The sequence below is a fragment of the Athene noctua genome, unplaced genomic scaffold (genome assembly GCF_965140245.1).
Source record: "Athene noctua unplaced genomic scaffold, bAthNoc1.hap1.1 HAP1_HAP1_scaffold_36, whole genome shotgun sequence".
NCBI lineage: Eukaryota > Metazoa > Chordata > Aves > Strigiformes > Strigidae > Athene > Athene noctua.
Window position 1 is genome coordinate 37,716 of NW_027437538.1, and position 11,353 is coordinate 49,068.

The 11,353-nt window shown below is 55.1% G+C and overlaps 1 protein-coding gene across 1 annotated transcript; it reads left to right on the forward strand.

Annotated features, from left to right (window-relative positions):
- Nucleotides 1-1,295: 1,295 nt before the first annotated feature.
- LOC141974189 (olfactory receptor 14J1-like) lies at nt 1,296-11,016 on the forward strand. The gene is made up of 2 exons (XM_074933527.1): nt 1,296-2,043; nt 10,781-11,016. Exons 1-2 carry the CDS (start codon nt 1,296-1,298, stop codon nt 11,014-11,016), a joined length of 984 nt encoding a protein of 327 aa, XP_074789628.1.
- Nucleotides 11,017-11,353: the final 337 nt, after the last annotated feature.

Sequence of the window (11,353 nt, forward strand, 5' to 3'; positions counted from 1 at the left end):
CAGGTTCTGGGGGTGAGGCCATGGCCCTTTGACTTTACGTAACACACCCAGGTTTGCTCAGAATCTGTTCCACACTGACAGGGCCTTTGTTTACCGATATTCTCTGCCTCGAGTTTTCTTGTCTAATTAGACAATGGGGAGGCTTTGTCAGTAACGGTCCTCACTGGGAGCCATTAACACTCCAAGAAACTTTGCAGTTGGCCTCTGGCTTTGACTTCCTGACTGGCACCTTCATCATCCAATCACTGTCTGAGGTCCATGGACTCAGACCAACCCTACTCAAGGAGTCATTAAAATGCCTTGGGCTTGCATTCTGCTGTGATGCTGGGCCGGGCTGCTGGGCTGGAGGGAGCTGAGGGCAAGTGGTCAGCGCTGCAGAGAGCCAGCTCTGCCCAGGAGCAGCTCCTCTGCAAAGCGCAGCAGGGCTGAGGGCACTGCCTGCAGGCACCGAGGGCAGAGGAGCCGGGCACAGAGAGGGCAGAGGCAGACGGCACTGGCAGGGTGCTGAGAGCTCACTGCAGGAGAAATCTTCCCAGCCCGTGACACCGTCAGTCTGTGGGTGCGGGGCAGGGCAGCTGCAGGTGCGGAGGGATGTGGTGAGGCCGGCACAGCCCCAGGAATCTCCCTGGTGTCTGGAGAAGGAGGCCGTGCTCCCGAGCAGGGCTTCCCTGCTGCGCTGCCAGAGGGACAGGCCATGGCTCTGCCTTCTCCCGGGGACGGCTGCAGGGGGTGCAGGCGCGGGTGCAGCCGGGGGTGCCCAGGGCTGTCCTTCCGAGCAGGGTCCCTGCACCCCCGGGGCTGTGTGCTGGGGCAGGGACTCTGCCGCCGGCCAGGGTCAGCACTCAGCCTGCCCGGGGAGCTGCCCACGGCGCCGGGGGGAGCAGCTGTGGGGGGCAGGAGAGACCCCGGCAGGGCAGGGTCCTGCTGCTGTGGAGAGGGTGCTGCCTGGGGCAGGGCTGCTCCCAGCCCCACATCACCCCCAGGACAGTTCCACGGGTACATCATAATGGGAGTGTGAAAGGAGGGTTTAGTCAAAACTTAAGGAGTATCTTTTGTTCAGAGAAATCTACCCTAAATTCTCACTTGTTTTTCCAACACATAGAGGTCCCCATGTCCAGTAGAAACAAATGACTAACGGCAGCTCCATCACCGAGTTCCTCCTCCTGGCATTCGCAGACAGACGGGAGCTGCAGCTCCTGCACTTCTGGCTCTTCCTGGGCATCTCCCTGGCTGCCCTCCTGGGCAACGGCCTCATCATCACCGCCATCGCCTGTGACCACCGCCTGCACACCCCCATGTACTTCTTCCTCCTCAACCTCTCCCTCCTCGACCTGGGCTCCCTCTCCACCACTCTCCCCAAAGCCATGGCCAACTCCCTCTGGGACAACAGGCACATCTCCTACTTGGGGTGTGCTGCACAGACCTTTTTTTTCTTTTTCTTTGCTACAGCAGAGTTTTCTCTCCTCACCGTCATGTCCTACGACCGCTACGTTGCCATCTGCAAACCCCTGCACTACGGGACCCTCCTGGGCAGCAGAGCTTGTGTCCACATGGCAGCAGCTGCCTGGGGCACTGGGTTCCTCAATTCTCTCCTGCACACGGCCAACACATTTTCACTGCCACTGTGCCAGGGCAATGCTGTGGACGAGTTCTTCTGTGAAATCCCCCACATCCTCAAGCTCTCCTGCTCACACTCCTACCTCAGGGAAGTTGGGCTTATCATGGTCAGTGCCTGTTTGGCTTTTGGGTGTTTTGTGTTCATTGTGGTGTCCTATGTGCAGATCTTCAGGGCCGTGCTGAGGATCCCCTCTGAGCAGGGACGGCACAAAGCCTTTTCCACGTGCCTCCCTCACCTGGCCGTGGTCTCCGTGTTAATCAGCACGGCTCTATTTGCCTACCTGAAGCCGCCCTCCATCTCCTCCCCATCCCTGGACCTGGTGGTGTCATTTCTGTACTCGGTGGTGCCTCCAGCAGTGAACCCCCTCATCTACAGCATGAGGAACCAGGAGATCAAGGATTCCCTGAGGAATCTGATAACTAGATGTTATGCTGAAGCAATGAACTGCTTATCTTCTTCATATTAATTACAATATAATTCTGTACAGTTCCAATCTCTGAATTTTCTGGGTTATTTTGTTGGATTTTTCTTTTAATGTTTTTTTCTTCCCCTTTTGAATTCAGTCTGCTTTTCTCACCAACTGGCTGCATGAATGAGGATCCATGATCTCTGTGTGTTGCAACAAAATAAAGGGCCTCCAGCTACTTTTCTTGTTCTGAGATACTTTCTTTAAGTTTTTAAGGACATGCACGTAAATTTCCTGTGTGCAGCGGTGGAGGGGAAGAGAGTCCCAGCATGGCAGCCCTGCCAGGGAGCACTTGGTCCTCCAGAGATGTTCTCTCTTCCCTTCCACACTCTCTTTCTGATCCCTTCGGTTTGGTGTGAGGCCTGAGTGCTCGGGCAGCTTGGTCACACTCCTGCTGTGTGACAGCCCTGTGACCGCAGGCAGGGACAGGCACTGGGCACTTGTGTGACAGAGCCGGCCTCCCGAAGAGCGGTTCCCTCATGAAAGAGGATCTGCTCAGGGCAGTGCCTGAAGGCTGAGCTCTTCTCCCAAACCTGATCTCAAGAACACGCCCAAGGAAGTGGCCCGCAGAGGAAAACCCCAGCGAAGAGGTGAACAGTGTGATTTGCAGGGTGGGGGCTGGCAGCAGTGTCCTCGCACAGCCAGGCCTCCTGGGAGAGACCTGAAGGAGCAGGCTCTGCTCTGTGTCTGCGCTCACTGGACACACTGGGGCAGCTGCCTGTGCTGCTCTGGCTGGGAGAGAGTTCCTTTTCTTGCTGGGAGCTGCTATGGGGCTGGGGTTTGGTTTGTGCCATGAACAGTGCTGGTAACGCAGGGCTGATTCCGTTATTGCTGAGCAGGGCTTACACAGGGTCAGGGACATTCCTGCTCCTCACCCCACCCCACCAGCGAGCAGCTGGGGGTGCACAAGGAGCTGGGAGGGGACACGGCTGGGACAGCTGACCCCGACTGACCAACGGGGTATTTTGTACCTTAGGACATCATGCTCCGTTATATAAAGCTGGGGGAGAAGGACGAACATGGGGACATTCAGAGTTATGGAGTTCGTCTTCCCACGTCACTGTTATGTGTGATGGAGCCCTGATATTCTGGCAGAAGACCTGACTGGCAATGGGAAGTGATTGAATTCCATGTTTTCCTCTGCTTACACGTGTGGCTTTTGCTTTACCTATAAAATAGTCTGTATCTCAACTTGTGAGTTTTCTTAATTTTACCCTTGTGCTTCACTCCCTCATCGCACCCAGGGCAGTGAGTGAGTGGCTGTGTGGGGCTCAGATGCTGGCTGGGGTTAGACCATGACCCTGACCCATGGAAATCATCACGCTCTAGCCCCTCCCAAACACCATTTCCAGCTCTGGCCTCTCACTTCAGCTCAGAGAGGGTCTTTGTCCCTCCACAGAGGGACACCAAATGAGTAGGTCAGAAGTTCATGTTTGCATTTTATGGAGGAGATGTAAACATGCACATCATGTGTGTGAGGTGAGAGAGCACAACTGCCATCAGCTATTCCTGGGGGTGCTGTGAAGGTGTGTGGCACAAACAGGGTCATGAGGTCACTTCACATTGACAGTAACGTCCCCTGGACAACCCCCTGGCTGCAGCCCTGGGAGGTGTTTCCTTGAACCGAGGTCCCCGAGTCCATTCCTCATGCCGTGGGGCATCTCCCACGAGTGCAGAGCAGGGTGATCAGCACAGGGCTGAGGGGCCTCCCAGCCTCTGGCCGTGGCAGCAGGAGCCCAGAGAGACACGACGACTCCGGCAATGCACTGCCTCTGCGTGTGCAAGGGAAGGACTCGTGTCTCTGAACCCCCTGTGTGTAAGGTGAGGGCATGGGGCCAGCTGAGATGTGGGCACCTGACAGAGCCCGGACACTTGTGTGTGTGACCCAGGAACAACCCCCACTCTCCCAGTGAGACTCATCTCCGCTGCCTTGGACAGGCTCATGGCAAGTGCTCCTGTTGGCTCCGTCACCCTCGCCGGTGATTCTGGGCTGAGCCCTCAGAAGGGCCAGAGCAATCAGAGAGGTTCTGGGGTCCATGGAGAAGGCCGAGGGCAAACCCATCTTCAAGAAGGGCAGGAATGAGAACTGGGAGAATTATAGGGGAGAGTTATAGGCTTGTCAGCTTCCCTCCATCCCTGGGAAGGTCGTAGGCTACGTCCTCCTTCAGCCGTGTCCAGGTAGCTGAAGGCCAAGGAAGGGATTGCTGACCCACAACAGACCGGGCAAAGCAGGGCGTGTTGTGCACATGGGATTGTGCAAGGCCTGTGACATGGTCTCCCATCGTGTTCTCATAGCCAGGTTGGTGCTGCCTGGGCTGAAGAAGAATTGGCACTGGGCCCCAAACCCCACCTTGGCAGAGCTTCACTCAACACTCCCCAGGTCCCCCCCACTTCTCCAGAATGGGGACCCACTCCCTGGGACTCACCCATGTGTGTGGGGCCACACCAGTGTGAGTGGAGGGGGATGGTAACCCAGGGTGTCTGGGTGGCCCACGCTCCTCCCAATGCAGCCCCGTAGGCAGCTGCCCTTGTTCATCGTGTCCATCCTCTCCTGGCTCGTAGGGAATCCCTCACAGTGCCCAGGCCCTTCTCCTCAGAGCCGCTGCTCAGCCCGGCAGGTCCCAGCCTGCCCTCAGCTATGGGACTATCCACCCCCTGCTCCCTGCTGATCCAGGATTGGCCACTTTTCCTTGTAAAGCTTCAATTTACTTCCATTTTCCCAATCCCAGAGTTTCTCAAGGTCCCCACGGACTGAAGCTCCAATTGGTCGCCTTTTAATAGTTGTGGGCCTTTGGCTCATCTCGATTGGGGTGTCTTTCACAAGGGAAGAGCATGAGGAGTTGCAGGGCACTACAAATGCTCCCTCCTAGAGAAACTGTGGGGTCCTGGGGCTTTGCTACTGATAAGGCCATGGGGCTGGACCCGGAGGGGAAGTTACCCTTTATGGGAGAGAGCAGCAGGAAGGCATGGAGCTCTGCCGGGGGATGGAGGAGGAGTCAGCTGAGAGCTGAAGAACAGGCTTCATGAGAGCGGGCTCTGGCCTGCTGAGGAACCTGTTTGGAAGGATCCCGTGGGATGCTGCACTGAAGAGAAGAGTGGAGAGCTGTTGATGGTCACGGGTCTTGATGCAGAGAAATGATTGCTTGTTTTCAGGTTTATTTACTTACTTACTTATAGAAAAGTGTTTAGCAACTTATCTACTTACTTATAGCAAGTTGTAGTATTTTTTTTAGTATTGATAATAATCCTGCTTGCCCAGACTGTCCTGTGGAATTTTACCAAGGATGCTGTGTTCATCAACACAAAGCAGTTCTCTGTGAAAATCTCCCAAGGATTACAATGTTCAGCAAAATATTATACTTTTCTCCTTGAGTAACAGGTGGCTCTATCTAGTTGGAATTATGCTAATGAGTGAAGATAGCCATATACAAATGGTAGAAATTCTATTGGTTCTCTTAGTTAAGATAGAAAGTAAACTGTCTGAAAACCACTCTTGTTATTCAAGAAATTGGCCAAGAGAATCTGTCCATGCTCCGGGCAAAAACAGGGTGAGAAAGACTCCGAGCCTTCCTCCCAAAGCCCCCCGGAGACGCCCCCAGGAGACAATGGGCAGGTGCCAAGATGACATCAAGTGCTGACAGCAGCCTCTAGAGCTAACCCAGCCTCACTCCTGCACATGATGTTTGTGTGATGGAACCCAATGAATATGGAAATCCACACTCGATCAGGTTTTGGTAAAATGTGCGGGGGGTGCGCAAGCTTTGTGGAGAGATCCCCTTGCACCCTGGCACCGCAGTAAACATCCCTGCTGTGTGACTCTATTCGAGTTGTGGAGTCTTTTTTCCGCAACTCAGTCTCCTCTTTGAGCTCCAGTCCACCCAGAAATGCAGGAAGTCAAGCAGCCTGGGAGGAGACTGGTACAGGTGAGGGAGAAGGTCCTGGTAACAATGAAGCAGGAAGAGGCAGCAGAGAGAAGGTGGGAGCTGGCTGCCTGCCAGCCTCAGTGGTTCCGTGACTGTGCTGGAGAGAGACCTTTGTGGTGGTGGAGGGCAGGTCCTGGAGGGATGAGGGATCCCCGGGCAGCTCCTGGACAGGTGGAGAGTCTGAGATCAGCTCCTGCAGAGATCACTCCTGGACATGTGTCTGGAGAGGCCAAGGGTTCCCACTCCCACAGCCCCGCACACAAACAGCCCAAACCTCGTTTCTCCTGTCTCCACTGACAGGGCTTGTGCTTGGCCTACAGACCTCCCGAGGTCCCCTCCAGGATGGGTGACGGTGCATTTCCTTCCACCACAGCTCTTCCCTTGATGATGACCGGGAGAGCACCCACACTCCCCGTGACCATGGAGGGAGCAGATGTAACTGTAGAGATATCCTCTGTAGCTTTTGTGTCCCACTGAAGTCATTGAGTCGGGGTTACTTGGCAGGTCCTACGTGGGGCCTTTCGAACCTCCTGAAATGCAACAAGGCCAAGTGCAAGGTCCTGCATCTGGGTCAAGGCAAATCCCAGCATCAGCACAGGCTGGAGGATGAAGGTGCTGGGAGCAGTCCTGCAGAAAAGGACTTGGGGGTGCTGGTGCAGGAAAAGTTGACCCTGAGATGACAATGTGCACTCCGAGCCCAGGAAGCCAACCGTGTCCTGGACTGCATCAAATGAAGTGTGGCGGCAGCTCGAGGGAGGGGATGGTGCCGCTCTGCTGTGCTGAGAGCCCCCGGAGTGCTGCGTCCAGCTCGGGTTCTCAGCACGGCAGGGACATGGAACTCTTGGAGTGGCTCCAAAGGAGGGCCACAAAAATATTCAGAGGGATTCTTCAGCCTGGAGAAGAGAAGGCTCCAAGGAGACCTTGCTGCTGCCTTTCAGCGCTGAGAGGGGGCTTCAAAGTGAGATGGGGGGAGACTTTTGTGAAAGGACACAGTGTAATGGTTCTCGCCTAAAAGAGGGCAGATTCAGGGAGATAAAAGGAAGAACACTTTTACAGTGGCACTGGAGAAACCCTGGAACAGGCTGCCCAGAGCGGTGGTAGAGGCCCCGTCCCTGGGAACATTCAAGGTCGCTTTGGGTGGGGCTTTGAGCCACGTGATCTAGTTGAAGGTGTCCCTGCTCATTGCAGGGGCTTGGATTAGATGGCATTTAAAGGTCTTTTCCAGCCCAAACTCTTCTGTCACTCTACTCTAGGATCCCTTCACAGCCACCTCCACGTTCCTTTTCTGCCTGGTTCCATCACCTCTGATTTCCTTCTCCCCCCGCCCCCAGGGGTGGTCACCTCTTCTGGTGGTTCCCTCCAGAGTCTCTTCAGCGATGGCCTCGGTGGGGCACGGTAATACCCTCAGACACACGGGGGTTGCTGCTGACTTTTAGTGCTCCAGAGCCTTGTTGGTTCTTCTTTCAGGATCTGCAGTTCAGGAATTTGGCACTAGAGGGCTCAGGAACAGACAAAATGCCCTGACAAGCCAAGGCAGTGGGCAGCACTTCCCTTAACTCCTCTCTTCTTAGGTGCTTCATCTCAGAGGTTTCAGGAGCACAGTCAAGGTGAACAAGTTTCAGTTCTCAGGAACAGTAAGAAATCATTTATTCTTTTTCCATTTCCCTTCTGTTCTGGTTACAGATCATGTGATATCAATAAACTCCCGTTATTTCCCCAGTCTCCAAAACCTTTCAGAGATGATGGGGAGTGGCCTCTCTGTGACATCATCCTGCTCTCTCAGCACCCTGGGATGCAGCCCCTCTGCGCTTGTGGACTGGAAGGGTTGAGGTTCATCAAGTAGCCTCTGATCTAGTTTTCACCGCCCCCTGACTGTTCTGCTCCAGAGTCCTGCCTCGAGGCACAAAGGCCGGGCAGACCTTGCTGGGGAAGGCTGAGGAGAAGAGGACAGAGTGTCTCAGACCTTTCTCCACAGACCCTTACTACATGGAGCAGAGCTCCCACATGCTCTCTGCTACTTTGTTAACTCTTCCTGAAGCAGACAACACCTTTGTTCTCATGCCCTTGACCTCACTTTCCAGTTTCCACTGAGTTTTGCAGCAGACCATTGCCAAGCTGGGAAGATGCTCTTGCAGACCAGTTGCAGTGAGCTGGGCTTCCCTTCAGCGCTGCTGACCATGAGATCCCCACGGAAACTGCCCAGAACAGGCCAAAGGCTGCTCCTCTGCATTCTGGCGTCTGGTGTCTTCCAATCTGCTTCCTCCCTCCCCTCCTGAACTGGGGCCCTGCTGTTTCAGGGTCATGGCAGCCAGTCTTCACAGCCCTGGCCAGCTCGGCCTTTCAGTGACCCCTCCCCTCTCCGGAGTGGGAAGGAAAAAACACAACAAAGAGCTCAGACATCAAGATCGGGACAGGGAGGGATGATTCACCCATTATGGCCATGAGCAAAAGACAGACAGGTTAGGGGAAGAAAAAACCCATCCATTTAATTCCAACACTAACAACAAAAGTTAAACCCCAGAGTGGGACACTGAGAGGTTTTACCACATGTAAAAGCCCCTTCCCCCTCCCCTGCTTTCTCCCCAGGCTCAGCTTTGCTCCTGATTTCTCTCCCTCCTCCCTCGCAGCGGTGCAGGGGGGCAGGGGATGGGGTGTGTGATCAGTTCGTCACCTGCTGCACAGGTTCTGGGGATCTCACAGCCCTTGTCAGAGCACAGACAATGACAGTTTTGTGTTTGAAGACAGTGAGGACAGAGAGTCATCAGTAAGTGCTGGGACAGCCTGGGGTCAGAGTGAGGTGGGGCAGCAGGGGTGGGGTGAAAATCTGCAGAGAAACAGGCAGAGGCAGAGGAAAGTGTGGGACAGCCTGTGGTGGGGATGGGCCCTTGGCTGAGGCTGGCACCCCCCAACAGAACTGAAATCCTTGTCCTCTCGACTATGGCTGCTGTCGCTTCCCCTGAGGACCCTGAGAGGACACCAGTTCCTACAGGCACAGCACTTTGCTGCCTCCTCCCCACCCTCCACAGAGCCTGGGGGGATCCGACCGCTGTCCTGCCTCGGCATCACCCCCTGCCTCTCCCTGCCCCAGGAAGAGCCCTGAGCATCCCAGGAGGGAAAGGATCCCCGTTCCCAGGGGATGGGCTCAGGGCTGGACCCTCCTGGGGATGAAACCCATCAAGGCCTTTCAGGGCCCCTCAACATTGGATTGGCAGCCTGTGAGCAGAGCCTCTGCCTTCCTGCTTCCCCAGCCCCAGGGACAGGAACCTTGTCTCCTCATTCCCTGCCCGGCCTCTCCAGTGATGGCCCTCGCTGGGCATCACTGACACCCTCACAGCCTTGGAGCTTTGCTGCTGACTTGCCCTTCTCTAGAGGCCACTCCAATCCCTCTGCTGCACCTGCAGTTCAGGAACTTGGCACCAGAGGGCTCATGAACACGCAAATCCCCCTGACAAGCCAAGTCTCTGGCAGAACTTCATTCCTCCCTTCTGACGGGGGGAATGTGAGAGGTTTCAGCCGTGCAGGCAAAGGGAAAAGCTTTCAGTCCTACACGGCAATAAGAAACAATTTGTTCTCTTTCCACTACTCCCTATTTATCAGCTCACACATGAAGTGACATCAGCAAACTCCACTGGATATTGGTCCTGAGCATCTGCTGATAGAGGCTGAACATGGAGGGAAGCCAAGACCCTCCATGTCAGACACTCTGGGGGCAATCTTTGTCCCTGCCTCCAACCCCACATTTCTCTCATCAGCCCCCTGGCACTTCCAGCACCTCTGTTCAAAGCTGAGCTTTCTCCATGACAGTCTGAAGCTGCATCTTTCAGACCTTTCCCACCAACTCCCACCTGCTGTACTTGGTACTTGCACACAGCTGCACGCAGACACAGAAGGATGTTTAATTGCCAGAAAGCTAAATCAGCAGAAGGCATGGTTCAATCAAAAATAAAATACACTCCTCTGCTGCATATTAAGTCCTTTTTATCACTTCTGAAGGCCACTTTCCACAGTGGAGATGGGATTAGATAAAAGGAAAACACATTTTCTGTCGAGCAGAGACCCCAAGAACCCCCACAGCCCCCCCTGCCCCAGACTCTGTCCATAGTCACTCCCAGAGTCACAGCCTGAAGTCACGAGCTCCCTCGAACTTCCCATCTGCATCCCATCCCTTCCCATTGCCATCGGCAAACCCACCAGTTAAACAGGACTGGACTCAGGACTGGCCCCTGGGGGTCACCACTGGTGCCCTGCTCCCACGGGCACTTTGTGCTCTTGGCCACGGCCTTCTGGATCCGGCCATTCACCCTGTTTCCAGCCCCCCTCCCTCACGCCTATCGGGCTGTGACGGGATGCAGCGTGACAAGAATTGTTACTGCGGAGGTGAAACCCCTTCCCTGCTCTCCCCTCACCCACCAGCCGAGGCATCTTCTTGCTGTGGTGGGTTACCCGTGGCTGATCACCCAACTGCCACCCAGCTGCTCGCTCACGGCCTCTCCCACCCCAGCGGGATGGGGGAGAAAATAGGAAGAATGGGGGTGAGAAAGCTGCTGGGTGGGGACAAGGACAGGGAGATCAGTTCCCAGTTCCCATTGCAGGCAAGACTTGACTTGGGGGAAAGTGACTCCATTTACTGTCAGTTAAAACAGAGATTTAATTATGAACTGAGGCGATGGTGGGAAATGACCAACATTTAAACAACACTAGCTGGCTCCAGCTCGGCTTGGCCCTGCTGCTCACCACCCTCTGGGTCCTGCCCTCCGCCCCTTTTCCACCCAGCACCCAGCCTGCTCATCCTGCCCACACATCGACAGCTTCTCGGTGAGGTTCCTGTGGCAGAGAGTGTTGAAAGCCTTCCCGCAGTCCAGGCAGACAACATCCACTGCTCTGCCTCCAGCTGCCAGGCCAGACACTGCGTCGGAGAAGTTCATCACGTTGGATCACCTGTCATCGTGCTGACATCTCCTGATTATTCTCTTCTCCTCCAAATGCCTGGAAATGGTTTCCAGGATTAGCTGCTCCGTCACCTTCTGAGCGATCAAGGTGAGGCTGACCGGCCTTTTGTTCCCTGGTGCCTACTTGTGGCCCTTCTTGAGGACAGGAGTGACATTGGATTTCTTCCACTCTCCAGGCTCTTCTCCCAGTCACAATGCGTAATCAGAGATCATTGAGGGTGGCCTTGAAATGCCATCTGCCAGCTCCCTCAGCACTCATTGCTGCATCCCGTCACGGCCCAAGGACTTCTGCATCACCAGTCCATGGCCACTCTGCCTGCTTCACCATCAGGTCCCTGTTCCCTGACCTGATACTCTTCCATCAAGGGGCATCTTCCTTGCTCCAACTTTCCCCCTG